Raw genomic sequence first — 26099 nt, 5'->3', positions numbered from 1 at the left:
TTTTAAAGCTTTGACAGAAAGCTTCAGCTGGAATGAAAACCACTCGGAAATGGACACAGGAGGTAGCAGAGACCATTGCAGTTCATCCTGTCAGGTTTTGTGTCCTTCCTTGTGCTTACCAGAGTACTTTTGTTGAAGAATATTCCAGATGAGTTCAGAGAACACTGACTCCAGAGTGAACAAAATGTTCATTTAAAGATGTTTCTGTATTCTAAAGATGTCTTCAAATATGTGCTTAAGTTAGCCACTTGCACATACAAAGAAGACACACTTCACTGAAAGACTAATTTTTATGGGGCAAAAAATGAATGAAAGAGAATGGAATAAATCACTCTGCTAGCTACTTAAGCCAGGAAGTCTGACTTCCTTCTCAAGCAACAACAGAACAATGATTAATCTACTGGGCTGTGGTTTTGTTTGTTCAAAGCAATAAACCAGCTTTATAATAAGCCTCGATCTAAACCACTCCTGCATTTTTTTTGTGGGATGGTAGTTTGGGCTTTTTTATTATACCAACATAGCCACACCACTATGACCTGTATTTTTAGGCAAACTAGAGAAATCAATTTAATGAAGATAATTTAAAATAAAGCTATTGGTTGGCTCAGTGGATTTAGGAGAATTTCCAAACATGAAAAACAACCTGAAGCTGACCATAGGCACGGAGAAGAGTTGTCTGTAAGAGCTTCAGTTTCCCTCACAGCAGACTGACTAGACTAATGTGCCTGAGGCCAGGCAGCAATAGGCACAGAAACGTGTGCTCACTCCAGGATACAGATATATGTAATGTCAATCTGACATTCACACACACAAATAAAAGCTTCCAGCAGCTTTTAGTACTTCCTAGAAACCTGCCAGAAAACGTTGCCACTGCTTCAAGTTTCTGTATTTCCAGATCAATGCACTAAGCTTTGTAATAAGGTAGAAAGCTGTGTATCTTAGTGCCTTCATGGAATTATTTTGTTACTGATCTGCTGCTTTATGAATGTCAGTATCTTACAGCACATTTTAAAATTAAAGTCTCCTAAAGTTTTTTTTCCCTTTCCATTAATAAGACAATCTCCTCACTGTACTCCAAATTCAAGTACTGACTGAATCATGTATAAACAATTTTACTTTCTATAGCTCCAGCAATGCCTGAATTCTGCAGGTAATATCCACATCGAGCCAGAGTCTGAAACCCAAGGAGATCTCCTCATGAAGCACTCAGGAGGTGGTGAGCCCACAGCAGTGGTCCTTTCTGAGCTGATACTGATCTACTGCATTCAACATCAGTGAGAAAGACCAAAGTGGTGTTCCAGGGAAAGGTGAAGATGAAACTGCAGAAGGAATTAAGGAAATTAATAGAATTAAACCTGATCTTTTCTGAATTTAGTGATAATTCTTCTATTTATTTAAAAGTTCATGATTCAGTTTGCTAACTACTTGGTTTACTTTTTGGTGTGCCCACAAAACATGCATGTGCAGTGTTTACACATTTCACTGGATACTGCTGATTCACCTCTTAGATACTGATGCCAACTCACCAGTAAGGTATTTTATGTAGTGGTCAAACCCACCCATCTACAACGGAGAACATTGTGGTATGTAATACCAGCAGGCAGTACAACTTACTTTCACGTCGCAGAACTCCCCCGTTTTTCCCCCAAGCCCTTTCTTCAGGACACAGCACCACCGTGTGGCCGTGTCACGCAGCAGCACCGAGAGAAAAGGCAGCTCAATAAACACGGACAGGTGCAAACACACACCCACAATTTTCATCAAGCCCTCCTGCAACGCTAACATGAAATCCCAGTTTTAAATCCAACCGCGACCACTGCAACCAGTGAAGACATTCCATTCCACAACAGCCACAACCACAGGAAAAAGGTTTACCTTGCCAAGATACTAATTTAAGAAGACCAAATCTTTGTGCAGTCTAATTTCCTAGTATTATATGTTAAGGACAGAAAGGTTTGAAACTATATTGCTGATCTTTCCACTGCACTTTCCAGAACTATACTGCAAGAATTTAACACTTGATTGTATAGGGAAAACAAAACAAGGCTTATAATATATTGGTAACAGTTTTTATGGTGTTCAGCTACTTTCTAGCTACTGTAAAAAATATGTATTTAAATCTAAGATTATTCCTGATTAAATGCAAAAAGAGAACAGCAACTGATCTTACTTCTTTCTCCTTGTAAACTAAAGGTGGACTCTGGAGAGTAGAAGCCAATACATTTCGGCAATGAGAAAACAAATTCTGACACTCTCTTCACAGTACTCACAGGTGAGACATCCCCTTGACTGGTCTTCATTTGCTTGAATCATAAAAACCAGAGTAAATTTAGCAGGATATACAGAAGCACCTGCATATTTTTGCAACAAGCAGTATATACACATATTATACTCAAATATCTTAATTTGGATACTATTACACAAAAAGAATGTTGTACACGGAGGGAACAAAAAGCAATTACAAAATTCCCCATCCCTTTATTTTTTCTGTTTTTACCTGGTAAGCTTGAGGCAAATTTATACGGATAAAACCAACATGTAGGGAACCTGCATATGTTCAAACAGAAGTATTACTTGATTTTGATTTGCCTTTGGCTTTGCCATAACACAGGGATAAAAATCAGGAGAAGGAAACACTGTTTTTTACTGTTGCACCCAAATTTAAATATTGTGCAAGGAATAAAGAGCTTGAACTTAGAGAGCACCAAATAATTTTCAATATCATTGAACAATAAAAGCAGTAATTAACAACTTACTGTGGGGTAAAAAAGCCATCAATGAGGTATGAAAAAGTAGGGAATTATTTAGTTACAGTATTAGGATTTCCAAGTTATTACATCTTTAAGGCAAAATCTTATAGTAACAAAACACATTACTAATGTGTACTAAAATAAGGTTATTTACTTAAAAATGATACATTGGACATAATCTGTGTACAGAACAAGCAATTCATGGTAAACTCAATAAGGCACCTTCTAAAGCAGATGCTGTACAAAATACATTAGTGTGTTACATTTTTAAAGTAGTATTCTACACTTCTGGCATATAACACACACAAGAGTGTGACCATTTGTCTTGTTCCACTCTTCTTTCATATTTTATTTACATCTTCTCTAGGTTAGCTACAATGTTATTTATTCTTCTTGTATACAATATAGTACATTTCATTTTGGGCATGTCATGTCAGAGCACAAATATCACTACATGATGTGGGCTTCTAGAATTGCATTAAACAGGAAAATATCACAAAGCAACAATTACATTAGATTTGTAGAAAAAAAACAGAAGTAATGTGCCCTCTACTTCCGCTGTTCAACCAAGGCTGAGCACCATGGTTCCATAAGTACTGTACTGTGCAACACTGCCAGCTGCTTTTAGACATCACCCCTACTTGGAATAAAGTCGGTGGGCACAGGATAAAGACTTAACTCAGAGGCACTGTCAGGAGAGTGAGCAAAGGCTAAATCATTCTAATATTTCACAGAAGACAGGCATGTAACTTCCCTTTAAAAATATCTGCAATAGCAAAAGAATGTTTATTAACTTTATATCTCTGCTCTTCAAACACTTTTAGACAATTAAAATACAGTCTGTTAAGACAGAGTAGATGAAATGTATCCAAATGATTTGTTTTATAAACACATTCAAATGGTCATTTAGATCAAGATCTAAAATTTGATTCTATACTACTATGGAGGTAACTTAAAATATTAATTTTACATTTCATTCAAGACCTCAAAGAAGGCTAATTAAGAAAATAATTCAGAAAAAGTGATGGATATTGGGAAAACTGTTTCTTTAGGAAAAATTACATTAAGTAAAATTCAGAATAAACTCAGAATGTAAGCCTAATTTTCTCTATAGGAATACCACATTCCTGGTGGAATTTGCAAGTTAACCAGGAACACAAAAACTTTGCTTTTAGTTGCTGTAATAATAAGAATGAAGTGACTCCAATTATTTCCATCTAAAATCACATGGAACAGGTTCAATAAACATAAAAATCCCTCCATATGAGTATTTAAGAACTTCCAAGGCACAGTCTTGATACTCCCCAAGGTATTTTCCACACAGCTGATTTTTGTATTAAAAAAAAAACAAAGCAAAAAAACAACCCCCACATTTGCCAGTTTTGGAGGATTTTTTTTGAATGACAAATGCTTAAAATTTTGACCACCAAAAATGAGTTAATTACAGTCCAACAGAAGAACCTTATTACCCTCTCTGACCTTAAAGGCTTCTGAACACTACAGGATTGCATAAAGCAACAACTTACCTTCGGAGTCTTAATTATGCTTAGTTAAGTAAAAATTAATGGGCTGGCTTCAAGCACATTTTTTCCCCCCAAATGATTAAGTATCAATATAGACATCCTTTAGTGTTAATGTTTTGTTGAGTATCAGAATCAAGGAAGCTGCTGTTCAGCACAGCAAAAACTACACATGCATGATACACTTGAGTATGAACAGAGTAAATGAAGTGCTGATAAATTAGGTTTAAGGCAAAAAAGATTTTTTTTTCCCCTCTCAAAAAACCATCTTTGCAGCAGTTGGCTCTCTCTATGTTAAAGCAACTTGAAAATTAATTTAGGTCCTAAGGTGTCTAACCATGCTATTGCTGCCTTGCAAATACCCAAACAATGGAAAAGAAAATAAGTGAAAATTTGCATATTATTGAAATTCATACTTCCAGAAGGTGCTTCCTGAAGAGCTGGGAAAAATGAACTTAAAAAAAAAATTCACAAAGCATGTTTACAGTTAATGATGATGTGGCAAATTCTAGAAGAAATGACAAAATATTCTACATAGGATGGGGTTAATTTAGACAGATCTCCATGCTCTGAAAGTTTAAGCTAGCAGGGTACCTACATAAACATTTTTTCCTTCTTATTGATAAAAATTCTAGAGAAGGAAAAAAAAAGCTTATCCCTTACTTTTTTTGGCTTATACCAAAAATTTTCCAACTACCTGTGCAAAAATTATGTGCGAAGACATGATTAACAATTTCAAAATCATCATAAATTTCTTGGCAATGGACGGAGAAACTTTTTTTTAAAAGCCCTTTATCATGAGGATTGTGGCACAATATCGTAATTCTCCTGCTGTTTTCAAATAAGTTAAAGTTGACATACCTATGAACTTCTCAGCCAGAATACATATTAATACTTAAAGGCATTACTAAACAAAAGTAATGACTTTATTAAAAAAAAAGTCCCTTGAAATAGCTAGTTTTCTATAAAATATGTAGAACTGTTAAATAAAGTCTGTACATCACAATAGAAAATAAAAATACTGCAATCTTTTGCCTGACCATTTACATTATGGGATCTACAGGATTAAAACAAAAAGGTAACATGCTAAAAGGTTGTAATTGTTCACAAATCACATTACTTCTGTGTTACATTGCTTTGTATCAGTTGTATTTTCAAGGGAAATTTAAACACATCAAAACAATCTCTATGTAAATATTTTAAGACAACAAATAATCTGGCATAAATCAATCTGAAGTTTTAACAATTTCATCAGTTCTGGTATTATTCTTAACTTTTTTCTTCAAATCTCAACTATGGCATGTGTGTGTGCATATATCTAATTGTACAGATGTACTTAGGACTAGGTATTTATTGTATTTTGTTTTACTAAAGCACAAAACACACTGTATAAATAACTTCCCTTTTTAAAGTTATCTAGAACAAGATTTACAGTACAAAATTATAGGCACTTAAAATTATCAAATAGATTCAATGGTTCCAATACTGTGTGTTCAATCTTCAGATGATTCATGCTTTGAAGCTTCAACTTGAGTTATGGTACTATTTTCTAACTTCCAAGAAGAAGTGCCAAAGGAGTTATAAATCAATAGTTCTACTTTACAGTAACCTCATGGAGGGTTCTGGCTTCTATACACCTTGTGTGGGTCAGTGGTGAAAATGGGGGAACTTCAGTTTCTCGTGCAGGTCCAACAGTTGGCACAATAAAACCAAGTTTTACAATTGTGCTAACTTACTGTATCTTCATGACTTAATTTCAATGCCATTCCTCCCAAACTTAACTAAAACTTAAAACACCCACTGATTTACCTTGTCTCAAATCTTCACTTCCACTAAGTGGCCCACAGATGTGGCCTCCTGTGTCTACATCAGAGCAACCCAGCTCCAAATCTTCTGCACGCTGTGGATCTGATCTTCAACAGTTCTCACTCACTTCTCCTGGTCTTGACCCTTTACTGCATTCTCTGATCTTCAGAGCACCCAGAGCTTCCTGCCTTTCCTCTTTTGTGTCTGTACACCAGACTTGTTCTCAAGCCTTTCAAAACTCACCTTCTGCCTAGTTTTGTCAAATGATGAAAGAGCACATGGTACAGCTGACAAATCCCTTCCTTTGTGGGAAGAAATTCAAAGCCTGACAGACACCTATCAGAGTCCCAATATACAGCAGGAAGGCAACACACATCACCATCAGTCTTTCTGCTAAGATGTAAAGTATTCTATGGCAAAAATGCTGGTTGCATGTGGCACTGTGAAAAAAATATGACAAATTTCAGGGATCCAATTATGAAGTTCTCTCTAGACTGCAAGTGAGATGACCAAAGCAGCCTACATCTCTAGAAGGGATTGTTTCAAGCTCCTTACAGATTTAGGTAGGCATTTCTTAATTAATTAATGGTTCACATTTTTGCAGTTCTCCTTGTGACCAAATAAAAGACAAAGAAATTAAAACTGAGATTTCTGAAGATAACTTAATGGCAAAAGATTCAGTAGCAAATCTCTGATTGTGGAGTCACAAAATGCATGGAGCCCTGACCATAAAACTTTGTTCATTTAAATGGTTTCTTATATATTCCAAATGACAGCAAAATAATCCTGGCACACACATAAAGGCATAAAGAACTGTTTAACTGAGTAGTATCACAAACAGATTAATAACCTACAGGCTGTTTCACCAAAACTTGGTATGGATTGACTAGGTTTTATCAGGTAGAAGACAAAAAAAACCAAAAAAGCTTATATTCTCCATCTCTGTTGAATCCATATAGCTTGTTAGGCTTTCACAGAAAGCACTGTAATCTGAACATTCAATTCAGTACCCAGAGTTTTACTGGAGACTCACTAAGTATGATTGAAGTCTCAATGCAGCTCAAACCAAAACAAAACGTGTATTTTCTCAAGGCTGTCCATATATGTAGCACGTAGTGTATAGAGGCTCTCAGTATCATGGTCCATGAAGTACTGAAAGATTTCATTAGCAGCCTGTAGAAGTGTGCTGAGAAAATATACTGAATCTCAGTTATTTCCTCTTCTCTATTTTTATCTTCCTCACCCACATTTGAGTGAAAAGATCTAGGGAGTCCAGCTTTGCTCTCCAAAGTCAATTTCCTATGTCAAATCTTTACATCTTGTGATTCCACCATCTTGGCAAGTGTCTTCTTGATCCTCAAGGCAGTGAGCCTTGAGGCAGGATTATGAGCCCAGCACTCAGACATCAACTTCAATATTGCTCTTAAACACTGCAGAAGGAAAAACACAGGCACATTATTGTAACAATTGCTACGCTTAAAGTTATAATTCTGGTTCGCTGTCAAGCTCAAATTACAGAACTTTCAAGTTCAAAAATGTGCAGCTTCCAAATTTTCTGCAAAATTGTTGGTAGAAAACCATTACAAAGAGATCTACTGATGGAAAAACCCCAAAACACCCCAAACCCAACATCCACATGCCAATCCTTCTTATCCCACCCCCTCACTGCCAAGTATAACAGTAGCTGGAACTAATGGAAGTGTTGATTTAGTCTCTCAGTGATGCATTACCAGAACTTCTCTGTACAACTCAAGAACAGTGGTACAAATGTGGCAGCAATAAACAGAAGTATCTCCACATATATGGCTGCAAAACCATAGAGAATTCTTTCAGGGAAAATGAAGATGTGACAACAGTTCTTTCAGCAGTTAAAAAAAAAAAAAAGGAGAAAACTGGTAATTCATAGAAGTCAAGGACTTGGGGAAGAATGGATATGACATATGTAGCTTGCTATGTGAAATAGTTATGTCTTATTTACTGTGTTCAAGCTGTGGCCCTTTAAAAACACAAATAAATGAGAGTATTTTAGTTATATCACAGATCATCCTGGGATGTAACAGTAAAAAAGGAAAAAAGGGAAGAGGAAATCCACAAAGGAATTGTTTTGTCTTTCATGAAATATCTTATGCCACAAACCAATAAACTATATCTATTAGGACTAATAAAATGAATTAAAAAATAATTTAAGTTTGAGCTCCAATTAAACTCTGAATATATTCCACTATCTAAAATACATGATCTCAAGTAGAGCAGTATTCATATACTTGCATGCTGCTTAAGGGTATCTTCCCCCTAGATCACTGGAAAGATACATAAAAAAGTACAGTATTTTGAATTGATCTCAAGCATGTCTTTCTCCTATTACTGCTATGAGGTTTTCAAAGTATCAGAATGTGGGAATGCAGTCCTACTTGACAACATTTTAGTATTTACTAAACTAAAATGCCACCCCATATTAATGAACAAACTGAAGCAGCTTTTCCTCTGAGCACACTCACTTCATCACTGTTCCATCTGTTCGACACCACTGGGCGCAGGCGTTTGACACACACCACTTCCCTCATGTCCTCATAGGATGGATCATTTGGCACCATGTCATAATATGGCAACTGGTACTCTTCAACAATACCTGGAGGTAATTGTGAAAGATTAGGAACAATTAAAATAAATAAATCCACATATCTACTCTCAGATTTCCTTAGCCAGGAAAAATATCAACTTTCTGCCAAGTTAAACTCAACACACTGTGAGTTTTACTGTGGTAAAAATCTGAAAATTCCACTACAACAATAATTTACTGTAAAAGCTTCAATATTATCATTATTAACTTTAGTAGCTATGATTCCTTGCAGTGCCTCTGATTTTGATACTAAATGCTAGCTTTAGCTTTTCTAATTTACTACATGCTACAAAGGAGCACAGAGAAACATAAGATGGAAGAAGAATACAGGTGAAGATGCATAAGGATACAAAAGAAGAGTAAAAGAAAAGCCAGGATGAGTCACAAAAATAGTCAGACTATTACTACTGCTTTTAAAGAATACAAGCCTAATGACACAGCAAGCTAATTATATTATTTCCTGGGGAAGCATTGCTAGAATGAGGGAAGGGTCTGGTAGATTTTATCCAGAATATTTAAAAGTTTACCTCCTGTGACACAGCGCCGAGCCATTTCCCAGATGATCAGCCCAAAACTGTAGATGTCAGCCATGATGTATGGCTGGAAATGGTTTTTATTCAGGCTTTCATCCAGGACTTCTGGAGCCATGTAACGTTTTGTTCCCACTCTGGTGTTCAAGGGAACGTCAACTTCATTTGTGTCACTATATGAAAACATTAGCAAGTTACTGAACTGTGGACTGTTACAATGTGTGAAATCCTGTATGGCACAACCACTAAAAAGACAAGTCTCTGTCTCCATAGAACTTAAACTAATAAAGGTATTTAACAACATTATTAAAGTAACGCATCTTCAATTAAGTTTCAACTACCTATATGCTGTTCATATTTCCTATGAAAGAATTTACACAATTGCAATTACTATGAAAGGCTAGTTTTGAATAAAAAAATTAGTCTCCATTTCCTCTACAAAACTTTTATTTTCCATGAGAGTATTTTTATTGTTTCTTAACAACCTATTTTCATCATGATGTTTATCAGCTTTCAAGAACTACATTTTACCCTCAAAACTGGGAAAAAAAACCCCAAAAGCACACAACCAAATGATTCCATCTGCCTTTTTAAACTGGGTATCTGGCACATTAAATAAAAAAATTACATCAAAGTTTTCCCATGACAGAGGATTTGTTACCTGTTAAACTTGACTGCAAGACCCAAGTCTGCAATGCAGCAGGTTCCATTTTTCTTTATCAAGATGTTTTTACTCTTCAGGTCCCTGTGTGCAATTGCAGGCTTGCCTTGTGTCCCATAGATTTCTGTGTGCAGGTGGCACAGGCCACATGCAGCAGAATAGGCCAGTTTGAGCAGAGCCCTGTTGTCCAGAGTAGTGCACTTCAGAAAATCGTACAATGATCCGTTTTCATGATAATCCGTGATCAAGTAAAGCTGTGTCCAGGAGCCAGTGCCTTTAATATCTGCTGCTATGAAACCTATGAAATATATAAACCAAGGTACATAAAATTTTTGTGTAATAGCTTTAGTGATAATTCCTAAAGCTGCATTTTCTTGTACTGTAGCAGAAAATACATGCTGTCCTTCTAAAAACTCACCATGTAGAACCTGTGATTCTAACTGTATGTGAGGTTACCAGTCCAGCCTTCCAGCAAAAAGACTGCAGATATATTTCCAACCAAAAGCAGTAAAATTCTACACTTTGAGTAACGGATTCTAACTGTATGTGAGGTTACCAGTCCAGCCTTCCAGCAAAAAGATTCCAACCAAAAGCAGCAAAATTCTACACTTTGAGTAACATTTTATTAGAGCACATTAAGGGAATAACCCATCTGGTGATTCCACAGAAGCTGCCTTAGATCCCTCAAGCGACCCACTAAGAGCTCCTCCTCCACCCTCCAGCAGCCAAGCAATGTTCTGCTGCCTTACCGAGGATGTTTTCATGTCGCATGAGAACAGTTTGGTAAATCTCTGTTTCTCTGAACCAGCTGGCTTCTTCTGTGGTGAAAAACACTTTGACTGCCACTTTTTCACCCCTCCATTTGCCCATCCACACTTCACCATATCGTCCTTTTCCAACTTGCCTCACCATCTGAATTTGTTTGGCAATAGTGCGCTGAACCTAAGGAAGACAAAAAAAAAAAAAAAAAAAAGGTATAAGATGGAGCAGGGAAACATACCACTTAAATAAAAGTACCTGGCCAGGCTGCTTGTCAAGTGTCAAGCTTGGATTACTTTCAAGTTTGATACCATGGTAAAATTTGTTCCATGAAATTTTTTACATTCCACTTTTGGACTCATTATTGCTGCCTCCAAGGTATTAAAAAAACCCCAAAAATATTTAAGACAACTCAACTTCTAACTGAAGGGTATGTTCTCTTGCACTTTATTTTTGATTTATAAATAGTCATCTGTCTTACTGGCTAATTTTGATGCAAGCGTTATATAGGATGGTGAATGAACAAAATTATGAATAATAATCACAAACCGGTCTGAGCTGGAAAGGACCCTAAAGATCACCCAACCCCTTGTCATTAGAACAAGTTGCTCAAAGCCCCATCCAGATAGTGTTGAACACTTCTATGGATGGAGCATCCACAGCTTCTGTGACAACCTGTTCCAGTGCCTCAATATCCTCAATGAAGAATTTCTTCCCAATATCCCATCTAAACCTACTCTCAGTTTAAAGCCATTTCCCCTTGTATGCCCCTGTAAGAAGTCCCTCCCTGGCTTTTCTATTTTAATGATCAGTGGATACTAAGAAAGTAAAATCTCTGAGTCCACTCAATTTGATACTTACATGAGCCATTTCTTGTATTTTTATCCTAATAGCTGTAGGCTCTAAGTTTGCTTTGAATTCTGCTGATGCCAACAGATTTTTTAACATATCTAATTTCACACAATTTTAATTAACTACATGAAGATAATAATTCACTGAAGAAAAATCTCAAGTTTATGACCTACCAACAGTGGTAGCCCTGATCCACTCCCAGAACTCTGTGACTGGTCAATAAGGTCTTTTAATGACTCCCCAGCTGGAATAAATGCTTCATCTTGTTCCAGGTCACGATTATAACAGTGCCTCTTTGCCATCGACTTACAGTAATGCCTGCAAAAGTAACAGCAGTTAAGTTGAACTCCAAAACATTTAAAATATGTAGCAAACTGTTCTAGGAAAGGAGCTATTTAAATATACACACTTTCTCAAAAGAAAAAAACTGAGAAGCAGTTATTACTGTATTTTTTTCTTTTCCTGAAATGTAACTTATACAGCTTTTTAATGTTAAGAATCTGTTGTAATGCATGTACAGGTTTGTCAGGTGATTATCAGTGAGGGGGAAACCCACCATTTTTAATACTCAACTTTCAGCCAGAGTTACCAGCACAACATTGCTGACTTCGTTAAATGAACAGACAGAACCTTGAATTACAGCAGCTGAGGCTGACACAAGCCTTGGAAACTGCTAGAACAGTGATCACCTCCAGCACAGGGCTGGTGCTAACAGAAGCACCTGAATGAACTGCCATAGCTCAGCTGGATAATTACTTAGTTTTGAAACTCAGCAGAAAATCTCAGAAGCAGATGAAATTTAACTATTTAAAGTGACTGAATATCCAAAAGCATAAAAAGCATGATGATATTCCTGTTTACCAGCTGCTATAGCATCGAAATTATGTGTAGCTTGCAAAACTGTAACTATTTTGTACCCAGAGGAAAGGATCAAACCCACTTAAATTGTCTGCTGTGAACATTTCATTTTACCTAGTGATGGAAACTGCTAAAATGTGAAATCAGGTTACAACTATTTCCAATCTACAAACGATTAACTGAGTACATTAGCAAAATAACTGTTCTCTTTACACTGATTTGCAAAATTAAAAATGTTGCCAATAAAGAAAGTGCTTTCTTACTTGTAACAAAAGCAGCTAAGTAAGATGACCATGACAATTATGCAGACTGCCATAGAAATCAACACTGCCATCCAACGAATGCTGCCATCAAAAAGTCCATCTATTTGACAAAAAAAAAAAAAAAAAAAAAAAAAAAAGAAAGAAAAAATAGAAAGGAAAAAAGAGAGTTTCCAAAGTCTATTAATTAAACATCTATTGTAAACAGTTTATTTAGGTACGGTTTCATATATTGTGTATCAAAGTAAGTATTTATACCACAAAAGCAAAGATAAATTCATTTGGATGATAAAAAAAAAAAAAATTCAGCTTGAGATTTTGGAGTTGTTGGTTTTGGTTGACTCTTGCTAGTTCGTTAGAAAAGAAATTAAGGATTTAGAGCAGTAAGGTTCTAAGAAGATATAAAGCAACAGTTAGACCAGTACAACTTGCCTAGCAATGAATGAGTAAGCACAAGAAAACAAACTATTTTTGCTGGGAACAACAGAAAGAAGAGAATGGATTTGCAATAAAGAGGTGTTAACAAGGTCTGAATAGTTTTTTTTATGATGGCATTCATAATGGTAAAAGCACAGCAGAGACTAAGAAAAACATTTTAAAAAGAGATCAGACTGTGGAAACAGAACAAAAACAGATCAGAAAATCACATGCAGTCAAGATATGAACGTACTAAGAACAAGAATAAAAATGCCATGAGTGATTGATCAAGGAAAAGATTAACTTGAAAGTGGCAAAAAAGGAAAACTGAAAATAGAAAATGAAGAGTAGTACAGATCTTTAAATAAAAATTACTGAGTACGGAAAAAAACAGATCTGTGCAATACTGTAATTACATTTTCTCTTTACTTTTACTGTTGATGAGGAAGAACAGAACCTACACAGCATTCCTTAGCAGTGTAAACATACAGGAGGTGTTTACCTGTACTATCAAGAGGTGGTAATGTTGGTTGCAAATCCTGATTGCAGAAATCAGTGCGACAGCACTCAATCGTTCGGCGCAACTGTGCTTTAGGCGAGTCCTGTTGAAGGAGAATTCAATAAACATTAGACTTTGAAGCTAAAGCAGGGACAGGAGATGCTACAGCTACAACATAGCACAGACAAAAGTGCAAGCTATTTTATTCAAAAGGCACTTCAACCACACCATTTCATGTATGAGATCACTCTGCAGTGGCAGACAGACATCATCTAATCTCTGAGCCTACATTTGATCTTGCATTGTTTTTATATTTCATGAGATGTTTTCCACTTTTGCACAGAAATAGACAGTTTCTACTTAAGTTGCTATTTCATATATGGGAAAAATCTTGAGCTTAGCCAAAACCAGTTAACCATATGTTAAACAAACACTGCTCTTAAGACAAAAAACGCAATCCCTTTAGAAGTTTTTCTCTTATACTCATCACAGCAGCAGTATTTGCTTTAGAAGCATCCTCAGAACGCCATATAAAAAAGAGAGTGGCATAAACATGAAAGAAAGTATGGCACTGGTATAAATCTCATTTTTTCACCTTGCACTGGAAGTCTGAACCTTCATACTTCATGCAGCCAGAAGCAAGCGTGGGTTCTCCATGTTCATCCTCCTCAATGATAGCAAAGCAATGCCCATTAGTTCTGCAATAAACATATCACATGTGCTTGACCAGCATGTTTATCATTTAATATTCAGCATTAGTTGACCATGAACCTGTTAAGAATTCTAGAATGAAAACTTCTAGAAAAATTATTTAATAGAGTGGTTACCATCCAGTTTGAGAACAAAAGACCCCCACAGTATTCTCGGATAGAACACTACAGGGATGCTTTCTCACAAATATTCATTAATTCCCTCAACATAGATACTAAGAAAAACAAATTTAGAAATAATTTTGTTTGCAAAAAATCTATTTACACTAATTCAAAGAAATGCAAATGTGGAAAGCATAATGCCATAAGGTACCCTGCACGTAGACACTGTGTGTTTTTTAACTAATAGCTTCATTATGAGCATAATGGCCTATCAGCTGCCAGGTCAGAAAAAAAATAGTAAGACCTATACAGACTGCCAACACTAGAGGGCAATAAAATCCAATAAATAAATACCAAGAGGCTTAAAAGACAAATACTGGAACATTTTCTCAGCTCAAAACTGTTTGTAAGTTACTGCCTGTGTTTACATTTAAAAAGACAGCAGTGTTTACTCTACCTCCTTGGGTTCCACAAAAACTGCTAAGTGACACCTTAGAGAGACTGAATGTTAAAGTGAAGACTCAAAGTACAGGAGCAAGTAATATGTTTCAACTGTGTATATTAATTCTTAAGGAAGAAAACAGAAGGGCCTTGAACATGGAATTGTAAATGGAGAGAAAAAAAGAAAAAGAAGGACGTTTCAGGACACGAAAAGAAAAAAAAACACCTTAAGCAAGCACATAACCTATGCATGAGTCTGTTAGGATTCTTATACCTATCAAAGATAAAACTTCCCTCCTGTCTCTACATGTCCACAGGCTTTTCTTTATTTTCCCCTGCCTTTCCTTCATAGTCCTTCATGTAACAAGAAGAATTCTCAGTAAATGGCCATGTTGTTTACACTACCTTTTTGACTACTAGGTGAAGAAATAAGCAAACAGGTGGTCATGTCAGAAGGCTTAGATTTGGGTCACTTAATACTCACCCAGCTATAAAATACCACAGGGTTACTTAAAACCTCTGTCCTTCAAAGCAGTTGCTAGGCTTAAAATGACCAGTTGTAAATTATTCTAAGGTGTGGTGAAAATGGAGATGACCATGGGTTTTAGCACTGACAGAACATAATCAATTATGGTCAGACCTCCTGAGAGAACCTGGGTCAGCGTTCAGAGGTAGTTTGTGCTCTCAAAATCCAAAATTATGTTCTTCAAAGAGCCTCTCCATCCTGAATGCAACACTTACATGCATGTGTTGTTAATAGCATCATCTGGACAATGTCCTGAGCAGTAGCATTTAAGAAAAGGTAAGGTGTCCTCTGGAGCAAGTGTTACTCCATTTGCTTGTTTCTTTTGGTCAGAATTTGTCTTCATTCCTGTACCATGAAGCATGCTGTCTGGCTTTTGACCTGGACACAAAAAATAGAACAAAAAAAAAGTTTGCATCTCTTTGAAAACTGCTCAAGAGTTTTATAGGTAAAATATGACAATAATAATCATATTTATAACTGAAGTATACAAGGCAATCTCCTCTCCCAAGATTATAGAAATCTGAGTTAATAATTTTATTCTAGCGATACCCTCCTAAGTTATTTTGTACCTTAACAGCAGATCTTCCAACCATATATAATCAATATAAACAGAAAGATATTTTCTCTTTTCCGGGGAGGGCAGGAAAGCAGTGGTGTAACTGGTTAGAATTTTCTGAAGAAAGCTTCTCTCATTCATGTGTTCAGAAAACCAAAATGCTGACGGCTTAATAACCACAACAAGAATAATTTTATGCATGGCTGAACATACTTAATATGCAATTTTCTAATTTTCTGAAGTAATTTTTTATGGATTCACAGTCTCATGGAAGAGCAGTAATAACTCCAAAATCTCTTGGTTTTTTTGATCTCTGTATGCATTAGGACTTCAAAACACAGCTAAAGTAAATCTCGTTTGCAAATTAAATTTCAGTAAATGACACGAACATCCATCCAAACGAGCTTTCACAGAACAGAAACAGGGCTGCATCATGTTCCAAGTACCCCTCAACAGTAGCAGAGTTAAACATCATTCTTTCTTGATCATATTATTAAAGAGCTTTTGTGAATGCACGCATTCAGAAGAAAATATCCCTTTCCTTCTTAGTGAAGAACATCCAGAACAAAAATGATGAACGTTATCTGCCTCATTTGGAATATGCTATGTGATTACTGTATGAGATGAGAACATCTTTACCTATCTCCTTCAGCTTTATCACACACAATTTTACCAACAAGAAATCTCTTTCTGTCCACCACCTTGGCTCTAAATCCTTAAGGTACGAACCAAATACAGATAGAAGAGCTGTGAACAAACTATCACTTGCACTGACACAGATTACAGCAAGGCTCTGTATGAGGGTCAATGTTGGCAAGATAAGCCAGCAGCCAGTCAGGACCAGCAGAAGCTTTTACAAATTCAATTATTATTAAAAAAAATGGAGGTCACAATAAAAATTTCATTTTAAAATTTCATTTTTAAATTTCATTTTTTCTAAGGAAAAGAAACTTAACCAGAAAACTCAAGAGTGTCTTCGAACAGATTCTTTGGCTTCCTGTCAAACCTAGCAAATACAAGCTGTAGAGTGATGAGAATATTAGTGTCCTGTTGTACCTTGCTTGAAACGCGTCCAGAAAAACTTGATTAAAATCTCTTGCAGATACAGCCCTCTGCATCACTCTACATCACTGTAACATCCACTATGTCATTCAGACAAGTGCCAATTAAATACCTGTGAAATTTGATCCTACTGTACTGAAAATAGCAGACCTGCAGATTTCCTCATCTGGTTAATAGAGCACACCCAGTGCACTGTCCAGTGCAGCAAAATAATGCAACTCTGCTTCTTCTGGATACAAGTAAGAGAATATCCTGAGAAATACACCATTTACCTAAACACTGAAATCACAGAGCAGTGGTTTATTTAATATGTGGTCTTCAAAGAGTATTTCAGTAATGCCCAAGTTAAATAGTGCTGATCTGTACAGACTGTTCACAAGAAACAAGACCCAATGCTAGAATAACAGCAGGTTATAGGTATTTCTGATTTAACCAAGAAGAATCCTGCACAACTGAAACAGCTCCTCCATCCACCCCCCTCTCTTTCTACATATTTCTTCCCAGCATAAACTGAAAGGTAATTTTAATACTTTGCTAAAGACATTACAAAACATTCTGTATTCACATTTAAGGAGATCCTTACCTGCTCAGAGAACAGGTAATTCTACTTAATATTTAAAGCAAAAGCCACTGCATATGTACAAATATTGTCTTTCTGATTCTGTTGAATGACTACAGTATCCTTCCCAAGTGATGTTATAAATCCCTCTTGAGTGACATTCCACATGTTGAAAGTCTTTATGGTATTTTATGATCAGCGTCTTACAGTCACTCATCCATTTTCCTACCCTGATCACTGAATGCAATGTTTAAGTTTATTAGACAAGAAATCCAAGGAACCCTTAAAGCATGGCTTCTCCTAGCTCAGAACAGAAAGAACAACATTTTTGTGCATGTCTGGGATCTTTTAAGGCAGTATAATTCCCTGTAAACTAACACTGAAGCATGACTACAGTATACCAACCTTTTATACTAAAAGTGACATGAAATACATTTTACCTCTTCATTTATGAAGATGGATTGCATTACGAGATTTACGAAAAGCACATACCATATAAAATCCAAAACAGATAACTGTATTCTCAAAGAAACAGCATCTTTGTCTTTTGTTCAGTTTCTGTAGGCAAAGATTTTTATTCAAAGCAAGAACAGACTACAATTTCATTATTTTTGTAATGTAAAACTCCATAGTAGCCTGCTTTCATCTTACAGGTAATACCTGAACTGCACAAAGAATGGGGGCGGGGAAAGAAAATCACTTCACTCTTGCATTTTTACTTCCTAAGAATGTAAGCAAAACACTTCTTAGACAGAAATTTGAGTACCCAGGGAAGAGAATAAGAAAATTTGGAGGAAGTTTGGGATTACTTCACTAAACAGTTTTTAATTGCCTACATCTAGGATACCGAACTGTCTCCTTTACTGCAGTACTGCAATTCAGCAGCAGCACTTCAAGACTCATTAGTGTCCATTTTAAAGCTGCTGGGTATGGGAATGGGAGTCAAGTATGGAAAGACTTGGCTTCCATCCACCTTCGATATTAAGAGGGCAAATGAAGGCCCTGAACTCACAGGATCCTTCATTGCCATTTTTTCCTGGTTAATAAATGCTGAGTAAATGAAGAAGAGAGAACTAAGGATAGGCCTAAAGAACATCTTGCTCCAAGGTTTACGTCTCCACCCTCAGAGCTCCAGCTCTCAGACATTCACACTGTTGCATCTTCCCCCTGGGAAAAGGACAGGCAAAGGGAGGATCATGTTTTAGGATCTTATGACACTACACTACTTGATGATGTAATTAATCTCTTCTTTTCCATGACACTTGCAGTTGTCACTCTGCAGTACAGCTAAGAAACATACATACACAAATCTCACATAACCTTCAAAGGTGTAAGTGCAGTGTACTGTGCACTGAAACGCAGCACCCAGAGACTCCAGGCACACCATTTCCTAACCTCCACCTGCAAATTGCACAGAGCTGGTGGGGCAAAATAATACACAAGAGCAACAAATGAGCTATCACACACTGGTGAGATTGTTCAAGATCCTGGATCACTTCTAGCCTGTTCATCCAGCCTTGAGAACGACAGTATCATTAGACTTCTAAACATACAAACTGCTCTGTGCATTTTACTGCATTACAAAGTTACAACATTCAAAAAAATATCAGAGTAAGGGTGGAACATTCTCCTAACTTCACTGCAGTGTAAGACACTGATGAGAAAAAAGCTGATGGGACTTCAAGTTCTGATTTTGTCTTCTGCTCTGCCCCATCATACACTGCATGCATTGTAGATTTACACAAGTGTGAACAATTGTTACAGACAGGACAACACTTCAATGGTTTTCTGTTTAAAATTAAACTTTATTTTAATAAAATAAATAAAAACTGAAAAAGCTAATAATAAAACAAATTGTTAGAACAATGCCTGACAATGTATAATATCCAGCCTTTGAACAAAAATATAAATTATTCAAAGCACTGCTTCTTCCAGTCACAGAAAATAAGTTAAGACTATAAAATGTATTTCAAAGAAGCACAGGATATTAAAAATCTCACTAGGTTAGAAATCTAAGTCTACTTGAAAGCACGCATCAAATATGAATATTAACATGGATAAATCTTAAAAATGTACTGTGCGTGACACTGCAGTGTTACTAATCACTAAAACCCGAGTTAACCTGCTTGCAACTTAATGCCAGGATACAGATATAATTTCATTTAGTCTTCTGATCTAAGAAAAGATTTGTGTGACCCATAAAAAACCAGCTCTATGAAATGCAGAGACAGCAGTAAGTGTAAGAAGACAAATGCAAAAGCCAAACTATGGCTACAATTTTTTTACTTACTTGTATCCTCTCTTTCTCCACAAAGGAAGGTCCAATATGGCCTATAGCAGTCAAGTTGTTTGATAGCTTTCTGAGTTCATAATATAGGTGTTGCCCATAAAAACATTTCTATTCCAGACCACATTATCCTTTAACGGGATTTATCCTAGCAGAAATACAGTGCTAGAGGCATTTCTTTGTAGCTACTGTGATCCACGCTTGTAAACTCCAAGAAATTCAGTATTTAAGTAAGAAAAATCTTAGTCAGAAGAGCCCCTTTACCTGCCTCCCTGCTGGTGCTGATGCCACTGGGCTCTTTTCATCAAAGATGAAAGTTGTATCAGAGCTCTTTATGTCAGATATGCCTTGCTCATGAAAAAGCCATACCTTGACATTTTTATGTGGTAGTTCTAAATTACTTTTTTTTTGCTTTAGGACACAGATACAGCAAAATCCCCCACTCCAGTAAGCACATTTCACCTTTCTGCCTATCACAAACTTTCCTAATGATTTAACATGCTCTGTTATGTGAATTAAACCTCAGTACAACTGACACAGCTTGAACACAATACTAGCACTTGCTTTTCAAAGACAAAATAACTTTTTTAAAAATCAGAAAAATTGTATGAGTGCAAAGAAAGTATCTTAAATGCTTCTCCAAACTCTGTGTTTGGCGTTGTAACCATAATTCTCCCTATAGTGCTTTTTTATATATCAAGGCTGTGATCTCCAAAGACCAGGCATGTTAGAGGTAGCTCCATCTAGCAGAACTGGTTCCTAAAAATCACAGCATGTTCCCAGACTACTGGTTTAAAACCTCCCTCCTGTCCTTCCAGCTCTCCCAGGAGCTACATCAGTGCACAACATAGACAGGCAGCCCCTGCCTCCTCTGCTTCCCAACCCACAGTCCTCAACCTCTGCTCCCATTTCCCTTCCCCAAAAGGCACTTCTGAAGACTGCTCTGTTCTTATGTACTCAATATAAAAGCCAGAGACTTGAAAAATTTGTGCATTTTTCTTAAAAATACACTGCATTGTAATTTAAACTAAAAGGGCTTTTAAAGAATAAAGTTACTTAAAACTAAATGCGAATTTTTAATAAAGAAATAGATCAACTTTAAATAATCCCTGGAAGAATTTTACTCAGACAAATTTATAAGAACATGGTTGCTGCCCATATTTTAAAGACAGATGCAGCCGTTAATTGGGGAAATCACTAATAAACAGAACCAGTGTTTTCAAATAATGAATCAGCTACTGACAACTGTAAGTTCCTTCTATATATTTTAGAATTTTGTTTCAGATCAGTTTATACATTCAAATTCAGTTAACTACTTCATCTGAAATCGAGAAAGTACATAAAGTTTTTAAAATGTATCTTAATATATACCTCATCTATATCAAGTATTTGAATAAAAGTAATTAGAGCAGTGGACTAAAATCAACAGTTTTTTTTTAGTTCAGTAACAGTGGCAACTTTAAATCAATTTTAATATTAAATATTAACACTAATCATTTTTAAATTTGACTTTTAATATATCTTTATGCATATCAAGTGGTATTAATACACCTTTAGTCAACTAATTTACAAGGATTAAAATACTGGTTTTCTGTGGTGTCTTTGAAGAATACATAAACGTGTGATGAACCACATGGGAAGTAAACTGCCAGCAATGAAGAACCACATTTATGAGAACATGTTTAAGTAGATGTTAAGCACTTTATTACTGCTACATATATTGATCAGACATGCTCATCAATGCACTATAACAACAAAGAAATACTCGAAAGTAAAAGTAGTTCTCTGCCTGAAAACCCTGCACTACTGGGAAGACAAAACCTGTTTAGTGCAGCCACAAGTGTGGCTGAAGCCCAAGACCTCTTGCCTTTGATCAGAAAAAGGAGGTGGATGAAGATGCAGAGCACGTCACAGACTTAAAAACACTGCAAAGGTCTTCCACAGCAAGAAAGGAAATATAAAATGTTTCAACTGAAGAGGTTGCTATTAAATCTGGCCATCTGCAACCCAGGCTTGTTTCTGACTATTTCTCAAAGTAAATGAAGAAGTCCCAAAGCTATAAAGATACAACCCAACGGGCAACCACTGGGTCCCCCTGCTGCGTAGTACCAACCTGCAGAGAAACTGCAGCTATTCACCAGTAATGTCATGGAGCTGCCTCTGGTTTCTGTTGTTACTGTAAGAATATTTTCACAGTAATCAACACATGCATCCACTTGCTTTTTCAAGTTACCTGTTAAGGAATCTGGTATGTATTTATACATGCAGCTATACAGACACATTTGCTTTTATCATTCTCTCAGGTCTTGGTAAGCTCTGAAATTCCTAACATTCTGAAGAAGCCTCCAAAAAAACCCCAAGAGAGCAAGCCATTAACCTGGATGCCTGACAATGAAAGTACACACACTGGTTTTTACTTTCTCTGCTTTTTCTTCCTCTTTCTGTAAATCACACAAATTTTCTTCAATTTTTCTTAATGAATCTTTTTCACCTCTGTTGATTGCTTTATGATACATTTTTCTAACATCCTGCATATATTTTCCTAGTTGAAACTACTTTTTCAATGGTTTAAACTTTTCACTTTAGATTGTCTCTTTCCTATAAAAATGTCAAATGCTTTATGACTATGATCTTAATTCTTTCCTCCCCCATGAACCTAGGGAAATGCAGAGAGATTTGACTGGCTTTTTCCTCACCACCCCTGGAAACCAAGCATATTTCATATGTTTGAAGAAAAGCCCTTAGGCAACTTGCAAAGAACTAACAACATTTCAATAAGCTCAACTTTTTCACGGCTTTCAGAACTCCCTCCCAGTATTAATTTGAAAGTCAGGAAAATTTGTAAGATAAGGAAATTTTTTCATTTGAAGCTGAAAAATAATACTCAGTCTTTAAACTTAATTTATCTATATTACTTACTGGAAGTTATTTACTGAACTGTTATTAATCACTGTAATCATGGAAGGAGTTAATGTAATTTAATTTTAAGCCACTAGAAGACTTGCATATTTGTATTATTATTTCTATTTGAATCTACAGAGGAAAAAAAACTCTTCAGTTGGTATTGCTTATTATTAAAATGCTAAATATTGGCTAATGCAGAGGAGTAACCATGGCTTCAGCAAAAAGAACAAAGCATATTACTCCCAGCCTCCTCAAGGGAACAAGGGAAGAAGCTGGTCTCTTCCACCAGAAGCAGTAAAGCTGCTTGAATACAAACAGAACAAGTTCCACAGCAAAACACTATGTCTGAGTATTTTAGAGAAGAAGAGATCTCTGGAAGTCACCTGGTACCACCACCTGGTCAAAGCAGGATGACCAACTTCTACATCAGACCAGGTTGTTCAAGTCACTGCAGTAAAGTTCTGACTACCTCTAAGGATGAATATTGCACTACCTGCCCAGGCAGCCTGTTGTAATACTTAACCACATTCAGTCAAAACTTCTTTCTTAATTTCTCAATGAAACTTTCTTTAGTTTATTCCCATTACCTAATCTAAGCACCTTACAGCTACCTGCAAATATCTGTAATCTACTACAGACTTCAAGTATACCCCAAACTAGGCTATTTCTGTCCAAATGGATGTACCAAGCCCAGGCTTTGAAGAGACAGCTCTGCTATATCCTTTAATCTAATATTGCAGATTCACACCAGAAACAAAACAAAAAGATCAGCATTTGGGTACTTACCAGGCTTCCTCCTCTCCCCATTTTAATGGGTTCATTGAATTGTTATTCTTGAAAGTAAGTATCTCACATAGTAAATAGTAAATCTCACATCTCAAAATCAAGCACTCACTAAGCAGTAATTGATCTAAGTATGGAATAAGAATATAAATCCTTTTATATTCAAGTATTTAAATGGCAGTACCAAATTTGTTTTCTCTATTTTCTGAAAATATCTGGAAAGCTCTGTGTACTTAAACACATGAGGCATGCACAGCTGGGAGAATGAACACTCTTACACAGAGACCCAACCAGGGATGTATATTTTCAATTCAATCCAATTTGACAGAGGAGTTAAAGTTCTAATGATAACTGAATTTCCAGAAGTTTTTTGATAATTGGTGTATGGAAAGACAAAAGACACACAAATGAGTACCTTCACTAACTGAAAACGAGGGTATTTGTGAATAGTCCATAGCCTCACCTTGGCCCATCAAGTAGGTACAAAAAGTTCATTTAGATTAGTTATGGCGTACTACCTCTAGACTGCTGGGAGCATCAAAAGGTGTGGGGAACTGCACACTGCAAGTTCTTCAGTGGGTCAAGTTAAGGGGATCAAATATTCACACACAGAAGGAACTGAAATTCAGGAAGTCAAACCTTCACTTCTGCTGCTCATCCAACCCGCTCAGTGGTGTACTAGGCATTTTGAGTATTGTTTCTAATCAAGTATTTGCTAAAATACACCTAATCTAAACTACAATGAATGACCACTAGAATGTCCTTCTCTTTAGGGAAGCATCCCATGACACATCAGGCCAGTAAAGTCACCTGCCCGCAAAAGAAACTCCAAAAGAAAAAACTTCAACCACTGGAAAAAGCGTAACTCTGCTACAAATCAGAACGACAAGCTTATTTCAACTAGTTTATATTTACCTTGAACATGGAGAATGATAAGCAGATAGGCTCCAAGCAATTGCTCATGAACTCTCAATCGAGTCATTGTTCACTTTTAATCCTTCCTGTGCAGGGCGACCAGCCCTTCTGCTTGACAAATGCTAAGCTCAGTCTGTTCAGTGAAGCCTAATACAGGATTGGGTGCTTGACTGCAAGGATGCTTCTGTGGCTTTTCCACCTTTGTTTCCTGGAAAATAAAATAAAACAAGATGTTTAAAAACTTCATGTATTTGTGGAACAGGAAAAAACCCTCAAGGTGGTCATCATGCTGAGCATAACCAACAAACCCAACAAAAAAACCCCCATGTGTTTATTAACATTAGTATCTGAAAACATTAGCTATGTTTACTATCTAACTGAATAGCAGGGTTCTTCTGAAATATAAACTTTTGGTAACAACCCACAGGGATGTTTTCATATTCCTATTAAAAATATTAGATATGTCAACTCACTGGTCGTAAATGTATAATTTCAGACTTGCATATAGCTGTTAGAGGTAGTATTCAACAGATTTAACATGTAAATCTGTTTGAAAACTATTTTCTTTACAGAAATGAAACCTTCTTTAAATTATTTCCCATAAAAATTAAATGCAAGTGGTGACTTCCCATAATACTGGTGGGGAAGCAGTAACACCATGTTAGGCCACCTGTTGAAAACTGCTGGTAGAGAAGCTTTATTGCAAAAAATCCCCCAGCCTCTCTGTTGGATGAAAACCAAATTTGCATTAAATTTAACAGTTAGTTTGGTCACCTAATATATTTATCTTGTTACTGTCTTCTCCTAGAAGAGAACTGCAGAAAAAAGACAACACTAACTGCAATTCAAAATCATTACATCCTGGATTCCCAAGCTGTGTGCAAATTAATTCCTCCTGAAAAATTACACTACCGTATGTACACGCCATTTGCTCCACGAACAAAACATAATTCTACTCTTGTACAGTGGGTGAACATACAGCTAAGACAGCCAAACTGAGGAAGAAGTCACTTTTTCAGACTGCAGTAGTTGCGGTCACATTCCGCTTAGAGAACTTTTCAATGGTGATGCACGAGGGGAACGTAATTGGGCCTCAAAGGACTAAAAAGCAGCTTGAACACCTCAATAGTTCCTTGCAACAAAAGCGAAGCTGCACAAAGATGAACAGAGCCCTGATTTTGCCTCTCCTCGGCCTCGTTTCGGTGGGGTTGACCCCCCGACCCCTGTCAGCCTGGCGCTGCTCATGAATGCCAGAACAGGCGTTCGCTCAGGGATGGGCAGCAATTACTGTTGGTGGCCGCTTCCATCAATAACTCAATCTGTGTGTCGGCGAGACCCAAGAACTTTTCATTTTAATGAGTCTTCGGGGGCATTTAACATGGAGGCAAATTAGCGGCTGAGCCGGGAGGTGTCCGTCACTTCCAATTTCAGCGGGCGCGGCGCCGCCCCGACCCCTGGCCTACTTTTCACACGTCTCTGACTTCTCCCTAATGCAGCCACAAAGAGGGAGCCAGGCACCCCGAGCACCATGGCAGCCACGGCCCTGGCCAGGATTATTGCCTGGCTGTGGTGGGACAGACTTGGAATAGCGCACTGTGCAAACGTCTGGAGCACCAGGAACTTCAAAGTAATCTTCCTGGCCAGGCAGAGGGAAAAGCGATATGACAGCAAAAATATTCACTCTTTAGTGCTCCATATGCCACAACACCAATTCTGACAGTT

General features: G+C 36.7%; 1 protein-coding gene across 1 annotated transcript in view; it reads right to left on the bottom strand.

Moving 5' to 3' along the window:
- Positions 1-2458: 2458 nt before the first annotated feature.
- The window catches only part of BMPR1A (bone morphogenetic protein receptor type 1A), a 75217-nt gene continuing 51576 nt past the window's right edge, over positions 2459-26099 (bottom strand). Inside the window, exons 3-13 of the mRNA XM_041473322.1 lie at positions 24378-24585; positions 15527-15689; positions 14128-14230; positions 13536-13635; positions 12620-12719; positions 11672-11816; positions 10637-10829; positions 9888-10185; positions 9224-9399; positions 8575-8705; positions 2459-7506 (exon numbers count right to left, since the gene is read on the bottom strand). Of these exons, the coding sequence (XP_041329256.1) occupies positions 7381-7506; positions 8575-8705; positions 9224-9399; positions 9888-10185; positions 10637-10829; positions 11672-11816; positions 12620-12719; positions 13536-13635; positions 14128-14230; positions 15527-15689; positions 24378-24444 (1602 nt within the window). The 5' untranslated portion in view covers positions 24445-24585 and the 3' untranslated portion in view covers positions 2459-7380. The remainder of the gene's footprint in view (positions 7507-8574; positions 8706-9223; positions 9400-9887; positions 10186-10636; positions 10830-11671; positions 11817-12619; positions 12720-13535; positions 13636-14127; positions 14231-15526; positions 15690-24377; positions 24586-26099) is intronic.

Source organism: Pyrgilauda ruficollis, unplaced genomic scaffold, assembly GCF_017590135.1.
Source record: "Pyrgilauda ruficollis isolate IOZ18807 unplaced genomic scaffold, ASM1759013v1 scaffold11, whole genome shotgun sequence".
Taxonomy (NCBI): domain Eukaryota; kingdom Metazoa; phylum Chordata; class Aves; order Passeriformes; family Passeridae; genus Pyrgilauda; species Pyrgilauda ruficollis.
The sequence above is the reverse complement of the archived record's forward strand: the minus strand, read 5'-3'. Positions and strand labels throughout refer to the sequence as shown.